We start from the raw sequence: 22,731 nt of genomic DNA on the forward strand, positions 1-22,731 counted from the left end.
AAAAAGAAAACAATACTTTTATTCCATGTGAGTTTTTCCATCCATGTTATCAATATCTGCAAAGAGTGGAGGCAGACAGCCCTGCACAATAATGAACTATCATGCATGCAAGAGTATTTCTGTACACAACACCTGTTCTGATGGGTGCAAAAGTACAATTTTGCACTCATGCAAGTGGGTCTCCACTCTGAAAAATATGGTCCTAATGTCTTAACCAGAACGATGAAAACAAGTATGTTAAGAGTTTACCTTGGCAATGAGTGCTCTGAGTGTAGCAAAGCAATGAGTCAAGTAAGTGGTGCTCTGATCACAGCTGAGAGAATTTACCAGGACCTTCAAGACACCTCCCAAAAGGTTATCTTTGCAGTCTACAGCAGAGCTCGCCTACACACAGAGAAGAACAGTATTAATTTAACTAGGCAAGCTAACAGGAAACAGAAGCATAGTGACCAAAGTTCTCCTATTGTCCAGGAGACCAAGATTGGACTCCCTCACCAGCTGCAAACAAAGTGAGGTTGGAGGCCTCAGCTTTTTCCATTTCTGACCACATGCTTAACCACATTGTGTTTTATCCTACAAAATAGGAATGGGGAAGCCGCTTCTCATGTATCGGGGGTAGAAATGGAAAAAAGAGGAGTCCCCGGTGCCTCTAAGTGTTTCAAGGATCCATTTTGAACTCAGCTCATTTCTATACACATCCTCAAAGTTCCATGTATTCACAATCTTCCTTCTGGCTGAGTATTTTTATGTGACTTTAAAGACCTATATGGAATTCCCTTTGGAAGACATCACTTTTCTACTGCTAGCGGTTAAAGAGGAATACAGTGTGTCTCCTCTTTTTCTAAGCTATGATTGCACTGCTTCCAAAGAACTCACAAACCCAGCCGGCAGAGATCTGGGGGTAGATCCTCAGATGGTGTAAATTGTCATAGCTTCACTGACTTCAGTGGAGCTGGAACATTGGACACCAGCTGAGGACCTGGTCTCTGGAAGTTAAGGCCCTAATTTGGCAAGTTGCTCCAAATAGTCAGACCCTTGTGCCAGAGCTGCTCCAAGCAGGCATAGGGGTTTTTCTGTGCAGAGCATTTTGTAGGACTGGGGACTAAATACAGAGGTCCCGCAGGACAACACAGAACAATGTCACGAGTCCATCAGGCCAGCCCAGTTCCAAATGTTTAAGGCCCTCAAATATATTCCTGAAGTAAATGAAGATCCTGCTCTCCCTCAGTTAGTGCTGCGAAACCCAGTGCCCTCTGAAGCCAACTGACACTGGATTTTAAGTGCTGCTATAAAGAAATGGGTCCAAAGGCTCTCCGCAGTTACACTGCTGCAACCCCACTGAGTACAAGGGTCTTGCAGCAACAGACGACAATTTTGCCCTAGTTTTTTTTTCTTTTTTTTACTGTGCTGGGATAATTAAGGATTGTTTTTTATTTTAAATGTTTCCAAGGTCTTTTTACTTAAAATAATTTGTACCATCTAGATAGAAATGAATCCTGCTCCCTTTGGTGTCAGGGATGCCAGGGCTGGCCTGGACCCAGCCGTGCAGTTTCTCACCTGGATTATATTCTCCTGCATATCTAGGATGATCAAATTAGCTTCTGTAGCCAGGTTTCCACTGATCAGAGCTTCTTGATCTAGCTCAGCTTTTGTTCTATGAAAAGAAGCTCTAATTAAAGCACACCACAAGTACCCCATTATTTGTACAATAACCTACTGTATAAAGTGTATAAACATTTTGAATGTTTCTATAGTGACAAGTAACAACAACCTTGTTGAAGGGTATGTTCTAAGGATTACTGGGTAATTGAGAGGAGTTGGTATTTTAGGCCATCTTTGCCCAAGAAATGCCCTACAAGTAGGCCTATGGATATTTTTTAATAGAGGATGCAGTTTCCTTTGGTATAATAAAATAATAATAATGAGCAATATTTATAAAATGCCGCAATGTCCCACCCCCACTAAGGTTCTCAGGGAGCTATGCAATAATTTCATAATACATACATGCAGCAATACAACAACAAAACAAAACAGAATAAAACCACCCTTTATAAAACTGCAAAAGAAAAAAAAATACAAGGGGACCTTACAAAGGTAAAGGGGGAAGGGAAAAAATGTCTTAGCTATGAAAGTAACAGTGGTTAACATGGGCAATTAAAAAAATAATGTATGAACAAAGACTATTGTGAGTTGTTTAAAAGCAGGGAGGGATGGACTAAGGTGCATGAGAAGGGGTAGCAAGTAACAATTTTTTGGTAACAAAAGATGTGTTCAACAAAGTTCATCTACTCGCTGACCTTGAGTTATCCATGAACACAAGGTGGTTTGCTCATGTGTATTCATTATTCAAAATTATTAACCAAAAGAATCCATGAATAACTTCTGGGCTCCAGCTTATTTGCAAGCTCTTAGTTGTATTAAGTATTTGAAATCAAAGCTGCTTTGACAGGACTCATCACCCACATCGTGTGTTTCTGTCCCCTGGCTGTGTTGTATGACTCTTACCATCAGGTTTCTGGTGTGAATTTGCAATTTGCTTTCTGTGAATGTTCTACTATATTTGCTTCAAAATTTATATTGAGATGACGCTGGAAATCTCAGCTAGTAAAGACCAGCACTGCCATCTTCAAGTCATCTTGACAGTTTTATAGACTGCGAGGGTAGGGAAATAAGGGCAAGTGTAACATGACTGATCTCCATCATTCATGGCTTTGAATAAATGTGAAACCCTGCCAGGAGGTGATTGCAATAATCAAGCCATGTATTGCTAAATAAGGGTGAAGTCTACACAAATTAAATAAACAACACATTCTTTTGAACCATTTCCAGCAACCACTGGATAATTCACTCTCTATATATTAGCTACTCCAATTGATTGACTCCTTTCTTGACATTCCACTTGGGCTATAACAGCGACTACAATCTTTACTTCAAGGCAGACGGGGCAGGAAGAAATGAGGACAAGTGTCAACATGAAACTGAACATGTTTCCACCAACTTACTCCCAAATGCCTTCTGAAGTATGAAACTGACAATGTGCAAATAATTTTCCAGTGGGAAATGCACTAAGTATTGAATCCTGGCTCCTTCCTTGGCTCAGCGGCTTCACTAGGGACTGAGCAAGACACTCAGATACCATAGTGATGAGTGCTATATAAACACAAAAGCCTCGTCTACATACAGGTTTAACTAAAGATGTGATCTTAATCCGATTTAGTTGAACCAGTGCAAAAGACTGTATTGAACACTTATTTAAGTTTAAACCAGATTTATTTTGGTTTAGCTTAAGTCAATTAGGAACAGGTTTAAGCTAAATCATAATAAGCCACTTTTAAACCAAAAGAAGACTATCCATACAAGGGTTTCCACCACTTCAGCTCAGCCAGTGAAAATTTGGGTATGAACAATCTTCATGACAAACAGAATCCTTATTCCTAATTACCCCGTGACTGCTTTCGCAGCCCCACAGCTAAAATCGCCTCTGTCCCATTCTTGTCTTCCTTGGTCCACTCCTGCTTAGCATGCAGCTGGGTAATTAAGAGCCTAATGCAATTGTCTTAGTAAGGAGTAAACCCATTGACTTTTATAGGAATTTTATTTATGAAAGAAAGAAAAGGACCACAAAATTTGGTCCCAACATTTCAACTTCTGTTTTCAAAAAAGGGATTATACTAATCCTCCTGAATCAGCATTCCATTCCATAGTTACAACTGTTACATCATTTAGTCCAGTATTTCTAGGTTGTACCAGCAACCTCCTGACTATACAAATATGGCAATAAGAGACTGCATGAAATTGATTTTAGTGAGGAAATGAGATATACATTAACCAAAGGGCAGAGATTTTTCATTTTTTTCAAAGTACAATGAATTCCAAAATGAAAAATCTGTATTTTAAAAAACCAGTTATGATTACTGACAACTGTGTGGTTAACTTCACAGCATTTACAAAACCCCAGGGTAGAAAAACAGGGCCAAACTAATTATTCAAGCCAAAATCAAAAAGGGAGCTAAAGAAGGTCATTATCATGGAAGCTCACTACAACTTTAATAGAGAGGCCTCTGCACCACCTTAATGAAAGGCAATCCTTTCAATTAGTCTAATTCAGGTTCATAATGGACAAGTATCTATGGAAAAATGACATCTCTCCAAATTTCTATATGTATGCAGGTCCGGTTAGTAGCATAACTGATTAAATGAAAAGCCAGTTTTCTATAACTATAGACATTCACTTATTTATCACTGTATTCTGTTGATTAAGTGGATCTATTTTACCTGTGCATTCATACTTTGGAAAGTGGCAGAAATTTGTATCTACAAAGCGCAGTTTACAACTTGCAACAGGAAAAACATGTCACCTTTTTTCTCCTTCACAAATAAATCAACTCAAACACAACCCAAAGGGTCAAATCTTGCTCATCTGATTTCATAGATTTTAAAGCCAGAAGGGACCATTGTGATCATATAGTCTGACCTTCAGTATAATACAGCCATAGATAATTACTTTAGAACTACACCATATCTTTAAAAAAAAAATCCACTCTTGATTTAAAAATTGCCAGAGATGGAGAATCAACCATGACCCTTGGTGAATTGTTCCAGTGGTTAATTACCTTCACTGTTAAAAATGTACACCATATTTCCAGTCTGAATTTGTGTAGCTTCAACTTCCAAACACTAGATTTTGTTATACTTCAGACTGTAGAGCCCATTGTTAAACATTTGTTCCCTATGTTGGTACTTATCGACTGATCACGTTATCCCTTTTAACCTTCTCTTTGTTAAACTAAATAGATTGAGCTCCTTCAGTCTAGCACTGTAAGGTATGTTTTCTAATCCTTCCTTCTTGTGGGTCTTCTCTGAACTCTCTCCACTTGCTGGTGGATTCTCTGTACTTTGAAGTCTTTAAATTATTATTTGAGGACTTCAGTAACTCAGTCGTAGGTTAGGGGTTTATTGCAGGAGTGGGTGGGTAAAATTCTGTGGCCTGCGTTATGTAGGAGATCAGACTAGATCATCATAATAGTCCCTTCTGACCTTATAGTCTAAGAGTGTTGTCTATGAGCCTCCCATTTATCAGCATCATTCTGGAATTGTGGGCACCAGACTTGGATGCAGCATTCCAGCAGTGGTCACAGCAGTGCCACAGACTGAGGTGAAATAACCTCTCTACTCCTACCCGAGATTCCCCTCTTTATGCATCCAAGAATTACCTTTTGGTCACAGCGTCACACTGGGAGCTCATGTTCACCAGATTATTCACCGTGACTCCCAAATCTTTTTCAGAGTCACTGCTTCTCAGGATGGAGTCCCCCATCTTGTAATTATAACCTATACTCTTTCTTCCTAGACCTGCACATTTACATTTAGTGGTATTTAAATGCATATTGTTTGTTTGGACCTAGCTTACCAAGTGATCCAGACCGCTCTCCATTTAGTGAGACTAAGCAGATACTACCATGCTGTCTACATAAAGTAGCTATAACTACACCACCACATACGTCATATAAACCCGTCTTTTGGATTTTTGGCATACAGATAAGTGACCCAGTGTCACTCATGCAATTAATCAAAACTAATATTGATACCTGCTTAAACACCTCATTCAAGCATTTACTATCTTCTTACTGTGTCACAGCAACAGCCAGCCTCCTTGTGCTAGATCAGTGGTTTTTTACCTTTTTCATTTGTGGACCCCTAAACTATTTCAAATGGAGGTGTGGACCCCTTTGGAAATCTTAGACATAGTCTGCAGACCCCACCACAGGTTGAAATGACTGTGCTTTTGATTTCTTTTCCCCTCTGGAAAAATGGAACTGGATGCAAGCTGCAGATTTTGTAATAAAATCATCCTGGGAAAAACAAGCGTGGTTCTGGTAAATGTGATATAAATTTATTAAATGACTTACTTATCTAGCCTCTCATTTGCCTGCCGCCAGTGAGTCTGCTCTTTTCTCCACCGCAGGTTTTCATTTAACCCTGGGAATCTGTCATTCCCTAAGAGTGCAGGATAGGTCAGCGAGATTAAAGCGAAGAGGGGAGATCTGGGTTTTGATATCAAATCATACAGGAGGATCTACATTTCTCTAACAGTCAGACAGTTTGCAAATCTCCCATCTTAAAGTCTCTCCTGGACTCTAGTAAATGTACACTGTCAATCATTTTTTAAAAGCTGGGTTTATACATTTTTTTTTGTTACAAATGCCTTAGAAAATTAAAACTCCATTTTGAATTGAACTGACTGTCTCTCTGGATAAGCAACTTGTTTATTTTTAATATTTTAAAACCACTGTCATGTTTCTTCCTGGTATGAGGGCACTAATATAATGACATCACTGTGCGCACAGACTACTCATGGAAGCCTTCAGTGCACATACCCTTTTCCTTCTGCTCCTACAAGAAAGATATGGTTAGAAAAGTTATATTAAAAGAAAGGTTCATATAGATCTGCTCCTCTTACATGTTCTGAGTCCTGTCTGCTTCCGATTTTGATAAAATAAGGGGCCATGTAATCCCCAAAATAGGAAAACCCATATAAAGGGCAGGAAACATTGTGAGTTTCAACTCATATTCCTCATCAGTTCATCACAGGGGCAAGATTTGCCCTGTATGGAGCAGGTAGGGAGTGCAACCCCTAGGCCAGCAGAGATACCAATCTCAGTACACTCATGGAGACCCAGTGCCCTGGCAGATCTACCCAGCTGGTAGTCTCCCAATGTGACTGCACAATAGCAGATGTAGGGGAGGCCCAGTCGGAATTAATGTTGCTTGGAACAACAATAACTCCCAGCTCTCAGAAATCTGCTGGAGAACACTCCATTCACCTCTCTGATCCACAAATCCATAAGGAGTACTATCCTCATGGCAAAGAGGCTACAGGATTTGGAGGTGGGGTGAATGTGCCAGGAAGCCAGCATCCCTCCATTTAACATCCCCACCTACACAGACCTTTGTTTGCAACTATTTTTTTCATTCCGGTTAGCTCTGCTGAGCCAATACAACTATGGGAGAATGAGTTAGATTCTATTCTGCATTGGGCATCATCTACAGAATTTTTAAGTGGATCATCACTGCAGACAAAATACATTTATTTACTGGCAACGATGCACAAGTCAACATAACAGCTTGACTCTCAGATCCCAGGCTGGGTTTGTAGTTCTAGCAGTGGGAAAAATAATTGAAAAAAAAAGTATAAATGGAATGCGTCACATCTAAAGGCAACAAACATGAATCATATGGCCACAAAATTAGAAGTTGGGTTGAGGTCTGGCTGAAACTCAGTCCCTAATTGCATAAAATGCCTCTCCATATATTTTTGGGCCTACGGCGATTGACAGTGTCTCACCTTTTATTAATAGAATATACATAACTTAAAATAGAAGCAAAGAAACATTACATGTGATTTTCTTGAGATATGTTGACTGCATATTTCTAACATAAGAAGAGCTCACATATTATACATATTGAAAGCTAAATACATTTTTATCCATAGCAAAGCATTGAAAAAACTGCAAGAGGAGGAAAGGGAGAGAAATACAAGAGATATGAAGGTTGGGTTTTTGCTGCTTTTACTGTCTTCCAAAGACACAAAGGGAAGAACATTTATATCCACAGCTTGCTTGAGGTCTTTTGATAAAAATTAGATTAAAAATTAGAGAGGGGGGAAAAAAGTACCAGCTGGTGTCCTGCAGCGTTTCATCATTTCACCCCTGGCTCCTTCGCCTCTCAGTAAAGCCTCTTCTAGCCTGGCTTTTACATCTCTTGATTTCTGAAGCACTTGGGTGCTGACTTTGTCTGAGCTTTGTTTGCCCTGGACGTATATGAGAAAGCAAAGTTTCAGTGATCTGTCTCTGAGCATCCCTCTTTAAAGTACACGTAGTCAAGTTAGCACTTATTCCAAAGCTGTAACCACAGTATCCAGATCAGGCAGAGGGCACACACAATCAGAGTACAATAACAACGTGCACACTGTCAAAGGGGTAGTGTGTGTACTGTTAATAAGCACACAAGGATAGCTGGAAGTAAGGAGAAAGGTGGAATTGGAGAGATTTTTTTAAGACACTCCAATATTTCAAAAGGCCCCATTGTCATTATGCTACCATCATAGTTTGTACTTCTATAGCATCTTCCATGCAATGGCTTTACATGAATTAGTGTATTTAGCCTCACAACCCCCTTGTGAAGTAGGTGGGTAGGTATTATTCCAATTTTACAGATGAAGAAACAGGATCATCGCAAAAGTTACTTGACCAAGTTCAGAGAAGCAATCTGTGGCTCAGATGAGAATCTTGACTTCCAGCCCCATGCCTGAACCACAAGACCATTCTTCTATCTCATGGCTTGCTATAATGGGTAGAAAAAAGAGTGCAGTTTCTGCATGGAAGAAAACTACCCTTAACCCACCTTCACACATGCTGCTTATGTTCCTGAGAGAAAGAGGAAAGGAATTGGATTGTAGAAATATGTAAAAATGGATGATGTGTTAAGCTCCGAAGTTTGAAGGTTTACTTTAGAAATATACTCAAAAGCCTAGATGCTTATCCGAATGTCCCCGCAGAGAAATGTTGGTAAAGCACACTTTTGCACTACTGTTGGCTCTCCTGGTTCCATTCAGAAGTAAAAAGCTCAGATCTCCACAAAAATGAAAATCAATAAAGAATTTATAGGATCTCATAAAAAGTTTAATCTGAATTTTGCTGGAAGGCTTAGGTCAATTATTTTATTCAGTCAGTTTGCTCATTCCTAACAAGGGTGATGATCAGATGACAGGACAGCCAATTTAACCTCTTCCAATCACAGAATTATGGGTTGCCAGGGAAGCACTGCACTAGAGTTTATTAAAAAATGGTGACAAAGCATCAACAAAACTGGGTCACATTCCATTTACCTTGTACTCAAAGCATGAAACACAAATGAAGAGGAGATCTAAAATCCTGTTCAGTTGCATAGATGGAAGGTCTGCAATCCATTTCCGAATAAGACTCTGATCAGCATTTTTCATGATCCAGAGGAAACAGATCAAAAGGTTGCGAGTAGTATCAGGACTTAATGTGTTGTACTGTTTGTAGGGCTAGAAACAGATAAAAAACATGTTACAGGGAGGGAGAAAAAGGAGAAAAGTTACACAGGCTAAGTAATATTAAATAGTGGTGGAGTTTTGTATCAAAACCGTATTTCATGCTGAGAGTGATTCATCTATTCCATATTCAATATTTATAAAACACTGATTATATTTTCTGGAATGTATAGCTGAGCCTGCGTAGACAGTGCGTGCGTGTCTGAAAAAAAGAGAGAGAAAGGGACATTGCTTGGTAGTTATCTGTACATCATATCTGTTAGCATGTAGCATAGAGATAGAATTCCCTAATCATTAAGGACCTTCCTCTGGTGTTTCCTACTGTTTTTGTAATGTAATATGTTTATTCAGATACACACATTTCAGTGATCATTAGTGCACACAGATATATCCATGCAATTTTGGAAATCTGGGCCACAAAACATAGGCCAAATTTTAAAGCAATTACCCAAAAAATATTCCCATGCCTGTATAAAGGAATGATTGCAGTCAAGGTAACTGAGTACACAAGAATACACTTTTAAATACTTAAGTGTGTACTATGCACACATTTACCTATTTATACGTATCACCCTTTTGTGAGTGGCTGTTACTTGAATGACTATTTTTGAAAATATTGCTTTATATGGATGTATCAAAGGTTCCTGTTTTGATACCAAAAGGATTTAGAACATTAGAATGCAAACAGAAACAACTTTTGCTTATGCTGGCTTACAAAAGTGAAACCAACAGCAAACAACAACAAAAGATAAATCTGTACAAATGCATAAAGAATGTAATAGAGAGCTTTATCATAGACGGAGCTGGTTGTCTGACATTTTCCCATTTGCTTATAACTTTGGCAAACTTTAACCATTTGGGCTGACAGATGTGTCTGATTCAGGCTTTATTAATTATTTATTATTAATTAGTAGTATTATTTCAGCCAAAATGGTTCAGCCATTTCCAAGGACAAGGCTGGGAGAAATAATTTTTTTTACCCATTTGAAAAAATTCTAGCAACCTTTCCTTTGAAACGCTCTGGTACCCGTCCCCCCTCCCCCCCCAGTTTGGAGCAGGGACTTGAAATTTGGCAGGGGTGCAGCTTTTGTCAGGGATATGACTTTTGCGATCCTGTTGAAATCCTCCCAAATTTGGCCAAGTTTTAAAAGCCTTTGAAAAACTGCACTTTGCACATGCACAGTAGAAACCAGTTAAAGCTTTGCAGCTAAAATCTCCGAAGATTCCATCATCACTGAGAATACATAAGCCTCTCATAGCTCCTAGTGCTCACCAGGCTGCACATGTGCCATTTCCACAGGGTTACTGAGTATTCTCTCTCCAGCCCATAGATATGGGGGCAAAGATGGTCTTTCTTTGTAGTGACTTCTCCCAGCTGTTCCAGGCCAGTTACTTGAATTGAAAGCAGGGAGCCTGTCTCTTCAGTGCTCTGAAGGTGTAGGGCAACCCCAAAGAGAAGAGAAAAAAATAATACTGCCAGAAGAAAAGGCTGGCAAGGCAATGCAGACATACCAGTGAAGACAGAGATGCACCAGAAGTCTTTAGGAGGTTGAACTGATTCCCAGCAATGGCCCAGGCAACAGACTGATTGATTGGGTTTGTGGAATCTTGGTCTTCATCTGGATTCCCTGTACGACCTTTCCCACTGCGGGCTTCTGAAACTAGATTTGAAATGCTCCTTTGACTCTGCACAGCATAATCCAACATTATTATGTTGTCTCAATATTACTAAATTCCACAGTCTTGTATTCCTGTTGGCTAATGAAACAACTGGCATTCCCATGATAATCACTGCTTGTTAGGTGAAAGGGGAGGGGAGAGGTGTAGGATTAGTAGGACAGTTTGCAACCACCAGCAGACTGCCAAGTTATACAAATAAACATAAGGATAGAAGGATCTGTTCTAACCCAGTCCTGCTAGCTGGCAAAGTTGATTTATGCTTCAGAGGCAAAGACACTAAAGCCGCAATTCTCAACCTATAGTCCGCAGACCCCTGGTGGTCCGCGAGGATACTACAAGGGGTCCACGGAAAAGAAAAATAACATCCTCACCAAGGAAATGTACAATTTCAAATAAAACTAGTAGCGTGTGGTGGTCTGTGAAATGTTTGGAGGTTGAAAAGGGGTCTGCACACTCGAAAAGGTTGGGAACCACTGCACTAAAGGATCTCAAGATGGCTCTGAACTGTATCATTAAACCTGTGCTTTGCACTGCTTGGATTAAATCACCAATGCCAGATTCAGTGACATTATATTACTAAGCATTATCACCAAAGCTGTGCTTGGGTGGAGAAGTCTCATAGAAATACACATACAATATAGTACAGTACAAATCTGACAATTGCTAGTGGAGGAGGTGTCACCTACTGGTTAAAAGACAGGCTTAGGATTCAAGACACCTCATTTCTATTCCCAGTTTTTCCACAGACTTTCTGAGTTACCTTCAGCAAATAAATTATTTAAACTAATTTTACAAGGCCCTCTAATACTGAGTGCCCAACTTGAAACACTTAAGGTCTGGTTTTGAGAGGTACTAAGCAACTCCAACTGACTTCAATGTGCTCAGTACCTCTGAAAACTAGGACCTGGCATCTCAACTTAGACACCCCAAAAGAAATGCATCCCAAGCTAGTGGACACATTTGAACATTTAGGCCTTATCCTAACTATGCCTCAGTCTTCTCAACTACAAAATTGGGATAATACCTAGATTAACAGGGTCTGATAAGGTTTAATCAATGTGTTTCAAGTACTTGTACACTCGCGGATGGCAGGTGGTAATAGAAATTCAGAATATTGTTGTTTTATTCCAGATATGTACAAAAAGTTTTCATAATTTGTGAACAATCTTATTTTCTCAAAACAGCAATACATTTTTCTTTGCTGACTTGAATTTTTCATGAAAACAAATGGTAGTTTTGTGAGTAGCACAGCATTGTCCTTTAAATAGAAAATAAATAGCTGGTTTCTCTGAAAAAAATGTCAAACTGCTGCCTGGGACAAATTCTTAGGCACTCTTTGTAGACAAATCTGATGGAATCAAACAGCTTAGAGAATTATTTTTAAAAAGGATTAAAGATTTAGAACAGTATTTGTAGTTACATGAGTTAAGAGAAAAATTCTATTGTAGAATATTGAGCCTGCTGGTCACATTTGCCTGCAAATGCTCCTTTTATCTACAGTACCATGATAACTGTATTACCAAGTCATAGAAAAATGAACACATGAAATGAGCAAGCCAATTTGTAAACCTGTTAATACTTCCTAATTAAATACGTAGCATAAAAATGAGCAAACAAAATGTCTAACTGAATCCAACTCATCTAGGTGCACACTAGCTAAATAATTTGACAATATAACATTGTTACCCTTATTCTCCTTGCTATTGTTTGTTATACCCACTTATATCTTAATATTAGATTGTAACCTTTCCAGGGCAGGGACCATGTCTATATGTTAATCATCTATCAGAATAATTATTAATTATGCAATGATATCGCATTATGTGTAAACAAAGGACTGCTCAATCATTTGCTCACCAAATTATTTCTGTACAGATTATATTTTATAGTATTTGAATAAACATTTTTCTGTATTTGAAAATTCAACTTTTAATTAAAGAAACATTTACACTCTCAAGCACGTTGGGAGTTAGAGTAGTTAAAGTAATCTCTTTTATATTTTGTCAGATCACCTAATTAAGTCACTTTGAGAGATCAAATAAGGGAAGGAAAGGTCTTACCTGAAAAGTCATACAGCTGTGGCAGTGCATCCAAAATGATCCCAACCAAAGGGAGGTAAAGGGCAGCAATTTTGACCTTCACCTCTGTTTTTAAGCAGCGCTGGTCTAGGTCATGGGAACTCAGCAGGCTGTGGATAGCACTGATAGCTTTCCTCTGCACTTTACTGATTCTGTCAGCACAAACAAGGACTAGCTCTGTTACTGAGACACATGCAGGTTATACGGATCAGAGAGGCTATGAGAGATGACTGAGGTGGAGGAAGTTAATAAATATTCTGTGAATAATCTCTAATGCGGTAAAGAGACAGTAACATTTCAGTCTGCATTTCCTACATAAGTCTGATCCAGAAGACAGACTTTACACCTGCAAAGCAATTCCAGGCAATTTCAACAGGGTGGAGAAATGGATTTGGAGAAATGTGTCACACACTTGCCAGATAGCAATGGTCAAGTGCAGCAACTATCTAACCAAATCCTTTAGTGTGATGGAAGGCAGCAGTGTTTTCAAGGCCTTCACCTTGTTAAGAGTAAGTGACATTTAGCACTATCACATGTAAATAATACACATGCATTCACTAGGGGAGAACATATTGCCTATAAAGCAATCATTGTATTATTGCCTTGTTACAAAGTGATCCCTAAGAAATTAGCAACAGAGTGACGGTACTACATTTATTTGACTGAAGCAGTAAGAGCTACATATAACTGACTCATTCCAAGATGTTGTAAGTCTAGTTCTCATAACTCTGCATAGTTAAAGTTCTGTTATCTTTAAGAGATTATTCTTTTCAGCAGAACTTTTTTTCCCTCTTCAAGAAGTTACCCATAAGCTTTTTGTAACATAGATTATCCTCCTATTTTTCCCCTGGGTTTATATCACCACAGCTGCCCTCCTAGGCAGAGAACTTGATTTGATAGTTCACCTTACTGAAAATAAATCTACTCCAAATGGTGCTGTGGTTGCCTGGACTCCGTGGGAGCAATTCCACATTTGTTATGACCATGCACAGGGAGGTTAACATGTGGTTTGTTACAAGCATGCACATGGAAGGTAACATACCAATGGTCTCCAATGTACACAAGGCCAGGGAAACTATCGATTCTACTCCAAAGGCAGAGGGAGCAATAAGTGGTGTTCTCTCTTGCTATGCTGATCACACTGCCTTTGCGGCATCTTCATAATGGAAAGCAAGAGGCTGGACCTAAAATCAAACCCACGTCTCTCACATGACGGTACTGTGCCATCGGAAAAATCCTCTTAAAAACTGAGAAACCTACCCTTCTGCCTCTGTGTCCAATGCAGCTGCCAATTCAGTGAAGAGCAGCCCCGTCAGAAAATGCTGCTGACGATAATCTGCCGAAAGGTCAAACATGCTGGCAATTTTCTGATCCTGGAAACTAGAGCAGGAGCTTGAATTCTGCAAAAGTATACTGGGTGTTTTAACGGATGATCAAAGAAAATAAAACTAATTTATACAGACGACAGGGACAACTCACTGAAAACACAGCTAACAGCCTGTTCTACTGCAAACAGCCGAATATAACATGGGAAGAAGGTAATTATCTGAGGGAAATATTGTACTGTGCAATAAAAACTTCAAGTTTTTTCAATCAATATTACCAAAATCGCCATGAAGCAAAAAATGTTCATGAATATATAGAGCTGTGCTGAACTCTTTAAAGCTAGAACAGTAATTAAGACAGAGTAATTTGTTAAATGAATTTAGCCTCTTTTGCTGTTTGCAGTGTTTCTGCTCACAGTTTTCTCAAATCTGTTTGGAGGAATTATTCAGCGAATAGTTTCTATGAATAACCCTCTGTGTTAATTATGCATGAGCAGCTCGGTGCGAGTGTTTGATATGCAAACAAGCTGTGTTTGTTAGTTTGAATAGAACACAAAGCCAGAATCAACCCTGTGCTCAGATTGCTTTGTATCACTCTGCTGGCACAAAGCAGCCCTAAGGCTGGCATAGCCAACCACGGGAGGATCACTTCAATGCAGGGGGATCTTCTCATGGCACAGAGCCTGCCTAGTTGCTTCTTTGATGCATGCAGCTTCTTTTTCCACCTTCCCCATCCCACGGCTGGTACAGAAGTGTGACCAGCAGGTTTTCCTGTACCCTGGCAGTCTCTGGCTGGGGTCGCTGGCTCCGGTGTAATTTAGAGCAGCCTTCAAACGCTGTAACTTATGGTTGGGGCTGATGCACAGCCAATCCAGGATCAGTGGAGTTGCTGTTGAGTTTGTACTATCAGCGTCTCAGCTTTAACCATGGATCAGAGCCACAGGTCACTTGGTATGTTTCTGTTCCTGAATGGGTGAGCATAACTCTTAGAATCTCTTTCCAGTGCAGATACTTAGGTTTACACGTCAAAATTTGCTTTTCATTAATATTCTTCAATATTCACTTGAAATATTTCTGCCAACAAACTTGTTTGCTTGAATATTCCCAGAAAACAAACATTTAAAGGACCAGATCCCAACTTAGTGGCCAATCCAAAGCTCCATAATGGGCTGAATGAAAACCGCACCTCTAAACGCCCCTAAACTTGGGGACAATGCAGGCCTGAATTTGGATCCAGACACTACATAGTAGTCCCATTTCAGCTGCCAAATGGATGCAGATTTAGCTGTTTGTTTGTTTGCAGTAATAGAGGCATAGAGTATCTGGTTAAGTGAATTTCATATGTGAACTCTCAACAAAAATTGCAGAAGATTTATCCCGAGGCAACATTTCTTATTGAAAACCTATCTCTAGTTAGCAGCTCTCCTGTAGACAGAGCAGAATTACTAAATTGGTGGCCAGCTACTGTATTAAATTATGCAAAAGCAGCAAAATCCCCATTGACTTGAGTGGGTTGCACTTTGTGGGTGACTCCTAAGGGAGGAAAGAGTTGATGATATTACCTAAGGAAAAGATTGATTCTAACTGGTACTGCCCAACTCCGCTCTGCAGTGTCTGGCTTTGATAGCTACACAGAGTTCCTTGGTATTTTTAATAGTGGAATTTTATTTCCAATTATTTGGTGTCAAGAATCAGCCTTAAGAAACAACACTCGGAAATCCTGACTCTCAGAGCCTCAAGATTTATTTTAAATGATCAGAAAGGACCTTAAGAAAAATCCTTGCCTTGATTAATATTGACTTGCCATACACTTGGGATATGGGATTTGGTAGTCTTAAAGTCCTACCTGCAAAACTAAGGTGATAGCAGCAGTTTTTCTTCAATAGTATCTCTTGGGAAGGATGCATGAACTTGAACTTCCTAGATGAACCCCCATGGCTCGGGATCCCCAGCCATGTCCTACCATTCCTCCTAGGGCTGTGGGACATCCCTAATCCTACCTTTTGTTTGCTTCCCAATGATGGTCTCTGCCCACTTGTTCTTGAGACTGAGCAGCTCTTTTCTTCAATATCTTCAAGAATCAACACTCCTGCGGGTTCCTTTCAGGCAGAAGGTGACAGACACCTGTCTCCTTGTTTGGTCACATGTACATTGTCTGCCTCACGACCTACGCCTACTTGTGTACTGAGCCACAGGAGAAACCAGCGATTGCAAGTCTACCAGAAAGGAAATCTCCAAGATGAAACATACAGTAGTGGTTGTCCTTTTTATGAATAAAACTCAAAGGATGGGACTGGTATCTCGCAGGGGGCAAAGAATACATGGAATCCTTCATGCGGCAGACAAGCTAACAGTGTACTTGTCTCATGAAAACAGGACCACAGCCAGCCCGGCTGTAAAATGCTGCATGGATTTTGGGTGAGCAATATTCCATAAGACATGGGAGAATCTTGTTATGATTTTGTTTTATACGTAACCATTTGTTTCCAAAACCTTACTTGCCATAACCCTATTAAGTGCTGGGTGTTAAGCAGAGCAGGGACCTGAGGCAAAGCTGGTAACTTGGCATATACTGCTGCTTTAGGAGCAGTGAATCTGTGAACGCTGCGAACAGCCAGTGGACCAAGGTCTGGACACTCCAGGAAGATGCTCAGAGGACTAAAGCATGGCTATCGCTAACCTACAGAGTAACAGTAGGGCCTGCAAAGCCTAGGGGACAGTGTTGGTGTTGCCCAGGGCTGGTGGAGTCAGACAGCTGACCCCACAGACAAGGCTTCCTCACACTAGCAGTAGGTGGTAGCAAGGTACCCAACCCTACTGGGCAACCTGCACTGAACCGCGAAGTGGATGTCATCTGAAAAACCAAGGGGTGAAGAGAACAAGGCCCCAAGGGGAAGGGAATTTGGGGTGCCAGGCTATTGACTCCTCAGAATACAACACAGGATAAGGTTGAGAATTCCAGGGAGGACTGGGAGGAGAGCAGCTAGTTGGGCAGAGGAAGCCTAGGGCTGTCACATATCAGCGCACGTCTGCAAACGATCTCTGGATCTGGAATGAGGTTCATGGGAGCAATCAATGGGCCCAGGCTGGTTTGGGAGCATTCTACAAACATCAGTGACCCCACACAGAAAAGGGAGAGCATTGTCTTGGGCTTCCGGGATGAGTCATAGCAAAGTCACCGTGCTACTAGTGCCAGGCTGGAGAAAAAAAGAAAGTTAGCTCTGGAAAGTGATTACTGTGTGCGGCATCTTCACAAATACAGTAATCAGTGTACATTGGGTGTACACAGGTGTTTTCAACAGGTGTCTCTAGCTGTGCCTATTGAAAATTCCCACAAACATTTTCCCCACATTTGCATGGCATGATAGGTATGAACTTGTGAAATTCAGCTTCATAATAACATCTTGCTGATATTGGTCCTCTCTGCCCCTTTTCTACAAAAAGGAGCTCACAACTCTTGATGATTATAGGGTGAGTAAGCCTGACCTAAGTAGCTGAATCAGCAACAATGGAAAGACCACCAGTTCTCCATATGTACTTCACATTACGGTGACAGACTCGTGATACGGGATTGAATGATGCCTACCTGTGATGATAGAGAGGGAGAGGGGGACACGGGTGCAGACGCTGAAGTCATGAAGAAGAGATTCAGATTAAGGTAATGTTCATGGCTGCAGAGGATCCGTAGGAACTCCAGCCTCATGGAAATTAGGGTGGGGAGGGTATTGAGCTTGTTTGACAGCTAGAAAACAAACAAACAAAAATATCATGTGACAAGCATGGGTAATTTAGATGCACGTATAGCCTCTTCCTAAAACAGAGTCAGTCAATTTAATAGAAATAACTGAGCAGGGTAACAGACAGTAAAAAGCTCACTGGATTATTGTGTCAAACAAGTTTCCATCCATTAGGTGCTCTCTGTTTAGTGGTGGTGTTTTTGTACTTGGCTGACCACCCAAGAAAGGATAAATTTTTCTTTCCTTCCAGAAAAAATGCCATGGCCTTAGCAAGTTTGTCTGGAAAGTAATTTTGAGGGATTTCTCCACCACATACACCTTTGTGTATACTTATATTAGCTTTTAAAAAACCCTGTTGTGCCTGTGGCAAACTAAACAAAGGAATCTGCTCCTCCACTGTGCATCATAGCACACCAAGAGAACTGTCATATCCCTTCACAAACACCACAACACAGCAGAAACCATGGCAAAACAGTTGTGGATTTCAATGGAAGTTGTTTATGTGAGCAGAATGGCAGAATTTGGCCTTCTTTTAATACAGGCTATATGGATCACAAACAGGCTATATGGAAACAGGCTATATGGATCACAAGATCAAAGTGCTTAGAAAAAATATAGAAACACCAAATAACTTCATATGGAAATATTGGAGGTTTCATGCATTTTTATACTGGCTTTTTCCAGAAGGATTCTGAAGCAGACATTCACAAAGGACACAAGACGTTAGCGCTTGAGATGGATTTTTTTTTTTTAATTTAAGACCAAAGTCTAAATGTCTCTTTGTGGCATGGTCCAGAGGGAAGAAGAGACATGAAAAATCTGCCTAAATGTAGCTAGTGCATGCCAGAGGAGAAGCAGGGTCAGCACAAACATTTTCTCCCACCTACTCCTCCAAGCTCCTCTGCTGAAACACTGTACAGTTGTGGCTTCACTGGTTGGGGTATGTGCCTATAAGAAGACTGTGGTGTCTGTTCTACACAGCAAGCTTGCCTCCAATAACAGGGACTTTTCCACTGGTAAATTATGAAGAATTTAAATACTGCTCATGTCAGCATTCCACATCGTGCACTGAGTCCCATTGACAGAAATACAGATAGCAGGAATGGCACGGGGCCTAAAGCAGTATGTCCACAAAGCGGCAGACTACTACTACTGGGGGAGGGGAGGGGAGGCCCAGAAAATAGTGGGGAGGGGCTCCCACTTTATGTAGATACCCTGGGATGGACATGGTTGAGGACAGCACTCACTGCCTATTCCCAGGCTCCATGAAACAGGGAATCTATTCTGCTGTTTGTGCACTAGCACTAATCTCAGCCTCCTGGTGGAAAAATGAGTCAGAAACAGAACTGAACAGAATACTGGGCTTTATTCAGATACTGTCCTGAATGATGCTACCTACCTGATTACAGTAATGTCTGATGAGGTTAAACACAAACCCACGGTCCATTAGGGAAAGCAGATCGTACAAGAAAAATGCCAAGCTAATGTTGACCTTTTCTGCTTGTTCAGTTTCCTTTAAAAAAAAAAAAAAAAAAAAGAATTAGTGGTTTAAAATACATATAATCATTTGACTCATTCACCCAAGGGAAGTTGTGGAAGCTCCACTGATGGAATAATTTTAAAATAGATTTGACACAATACAGGAAAATATGCTACAGGGAATAGCCCCTCTACTTACGAGGGAATGGCTAGACCGGTCTTTCTCCGGCTCTAATTTATCTGATTTTATGAAAAACTACAGAACTGCTCCTATACTGTTATTTCTGCTGTTGTTTATAGAGATGGATATCACAATAAGAGAGAATAATTTTAATTACGCAAAACTTGCCAATGACAACACTGAAATGGAATTAAACTCCTGTGCTGCATTTCCTACCGCTGCAATCATTTCTACTCTTTTTTTAAAATGGAATGCTTACTATTTACAGAAAACAATTAAAAATATTTAACAGATTTGACAAAATGTTGCTTTAACTCTGTTTATTGAACATAAAATATTTTATTTAGAAACTGTAAATCTGAGACTCATGACAAAAATTAGCAGCAAGAAAATCTCTAAATTTTATGATTTAACAACTCATTTCTGAATATTTACTAATGGCTTGATTTTTAGGGACCTATAGCTCCCTCTAAAGTCACTGGGAGCTCTGTATGCTCAGCAGCTCTGAAAATAAGGCCAAAGTTCTTTGAAATTTACTAATTTGAATGTAACCTTAATCTTGGTTCTATGTATAGTTCAGTCTGAAGAACTGTCTGATTGTGTGTGTGACTGCTTCTGGTGTGTGGGTGCATGCACATTTTTAATTAGCTTGTATTGAAGTCCCCCACAGGTAGCTCATTCATAACTGATAGAGCAGTTGCAGGAAATAAGACTGAGGAAATTGTATAGCCTTCAGTGTCTCATGCTTTACAGCACCTCAGGGTGCTCAGAGATTCACTTTTTCATGTTTTTGCCTTTTCTATTCAGACATATAAAGCTATTTTCTGGGATCTTTAAATCATGCTGTTAAATATTTTCTTACTATCATGGTGCAGCAGCTTGCTGGCCTGGGCAAACCAAGGGACACACTTCATCATTGTAGGACTGATGCAACAAGCTATCCAAAAACATACCAATATTGTGTTAAGACAAGTAGGCTGCTATTGCATTGTCTGAAAGAATCATACAAGTGTCATTTATGGCTTCTGAGCATAATGAATGCATAGGCCTAGTTCTGTAAACTTCCATGCACTTCAGTGGCATTTTCACACATGGAAAACTTTCATGATCAGACCCTCTGTCCTCACCCTATCAAAATGGGATCTAATTAACAGTACTGCCTACGTAAGACCTATAGTAAAACTTCTCTGTAAAGAAGCCGTAAACAAGCCATTATAGAGGGCATAAATTAAAATTGTGTTTAAAAGTGTTTTACTTAAGTGAACAGAAATATTTTCATTAAATGCTTTTTAAGATCACAGTGACCCAGTTTTTTATATAAACATTCCCTAAGCATTTTGCTAGTGCATGAAAACCAGAGGATGAAACTGACTGATCTATTTCCATTGTCCAAGATGAGTGAAATTCATAACGTAAACAAATGGCATAAGTGGTGAAAAGTCAGTTAGTTTTTTAAATTCTTTCATTTTTATAACCGAATATGTTGATTTTCAGACATATTACAGGAAAGAGTTTCAGGGAGGTAAGGGATTTATTTCTGATCTGTGAATTTCATGTTAACAGCATCTCTTTAAAGAAGCTGGTGGTTAGATAAGTTGAGGCCAATTCTGTAAGCCTTCCTCAGCGTGCGTGTTGCCTTTCTTCTTGAATATTCCCTGGGCAATCGGTGGAACCACTCATGGAATAAGGTGCTATGCAACATGAATAAGGGTATTAGAATCTGCCACCCAATGATTGGCACAAGTGAGATAACATAGAAATAATATGTCAGATTCATCTCTGGTGGAACTTCACTGATGCCAGTTACACCAGGGCTGAACTCAGTCAGTAGGTGTTGTGGACAATATCCACAAAAAGAGTGCTAGGGAATGTTATATTTATTTTCTTTGAATCCCACATTTACCTTCTGTGCTTTAACTAAAAGTGCTGCAATCTCCGAGGTGACCACATTAACAATAGTGGTGATGTCATCTTTGAAACGATCTGAAAATCGACTTCTTCGTGGGGTATCTTGCTTGTCCATGTTATGAACATACTGAGCCATGCTCTTTATCTGCAAAACAAAAACTGTTACTATCAAATTACCGCTTTAACAGTGGCCCAGATTTCCCATGAAGGTTAGTCCTTGGATAGTCAGTTACCCCTGCACAAAACCACCCTCACAAGTGGCATACTTGTTGGCAGAGTCAGCAGAAAGCCTAAGGACTGAATAAGCATGGAAACTGAACCATTGCCCCTGTAGGTCAGGTTGATACAAGTTGGCAGGACAGAATAGAGAGGTTTCTGCTGCACCTATTCTGTGTAAACATTAGGACTTCATCCTTCATCATGGAAGGCCAACATTGTGCGTGGTGCTCTACACAATATACAGAGGAACGCACAGTCCCTGCACCAAAAGTCTTTGGATCTAGAACAGACTGACAATACAGATGTTACCTAAATTAAGTTTCAAGATAAAAAATGGTGTGATATTTGTTAAATGCTTTTTTTATGAACTACCTCTGAAAAGCTTCATATAAGAAGGATATGGAAGGTGGAATCTCTATCCTTAGAGGTTTTTAAGGTGCGGCTTGACAAATCCCTGGTTGGGATGATTTAGTTGGGGATGGTCCTGCTTTGAGCAGGGGGCTGGACTAGATGACCTCCTGAGGTCCCTTTCAACCCTCATCTTCTGTGATTCTATGATGTTTCAAGGAGGAATTTGAAAGACAAGCGAATGGTCATTTGTTATTCCAGGTTCCAGGCATCAGACACATGCTCTACTCTGGAGATGCTACATACACTTAGAAAAGATTCCATTTCTCCCCACATGCCACCCTATTTATTTTTTATTTCTAAAGTACAACAGAGTCCAGCCCTTTTCTCTGCTCAAGTTCTGGAATACAAATGCCTATTTTACCAAATATACGTGGCAAAGCACACTGCTATGCACCGCTATGTTCTCACGTAGGTGCTGATACGTTAACAGAACGTTGGTACTTAGAAGGAAAGTGCCTCATTCAGCCACCACACAGACAAGGTGCAAGAAGTCAGCAGCAGAAGGGTTACATCATTTTTGAAAGACCTTTTCATTCCTGAGCCACTCACTTTTTTGTCTCCATCCTGCATTCTCTCACACATCCATAGCTCACAATTAATTCATAGCTTCAATAATAAGAAAGAAACAGAAGAGCAC

The 22,731-nt window shown here is 40.0% G+C and overlaps 1 protein-coding gene across 1 annotated transcript in view; it reads right to left on the reverse strand.

The window, feature by feature from the left end:
• The window catches only part of DOCK8 (dedicator of cytokinesis 8), a 107,683-nt gene that overhangs the window by 19,364 nt on the left and 65,588 nt on the right, over positions 1–22,731 (reverse strand). Inside the window, exons 24-34 of the mRNA XM_067569331.1 lie at positions 21,460–21,609; positions 19,296–19,409; positions 17,746–17,901; positions 14,095–14,234; positions 12,817–12,986; positions 10,589–10,737; positions 8,888–9,070; positions 7,675–7,810; positions 5,910–5,997; positions 1,558–1,654; positions 250–384 (exon numbers count right to left, since the gene is read on the reverse strand). Coding sequence (XP_067425432.1) covers positions 250–384; positions 1,558–1,654; positions 5,910–5,997; positions 7,675–7,810; positions 8,888–9,070; positions 10,589–10,737; positions 12,817–12,986; positions 14,095–14,234; positions 17,746–17,901; positions 19,296–19,409; positions 21,460–21,609 — 1,518 coding nt within the window. The remainder of the gene's footprint in view (positions 1–249; positions 385–1,557; positions 1,655–5,909; positions 5,998–7,674; positions 7,811–8,887; positions 9,071–10,588; positions 10,738–12,816; positions 12,987–14,094; positions 14,235–17,745; positions 17,902–19,295; positions 19,410–21,459; positions 21,610–22,731) is intronic.

This window comes from Emydura macquarii, unplaced genomic scaffold (assembly GCF_026122565.2).
Source record: "Emydura macquarii macquarii isolate MOO-44397 ecotype Brisbane River unplaced genomic scaffold, CSIRO-AGI_Emac_v2 contig_2897, whole genome shotgun sequence".
In the NCBI taxonomy this organism is placed as follows: Eukaryota; Metazoa; Chordata; order Testudines; family Chelidae; genus Emydura; species Emydura macquarii.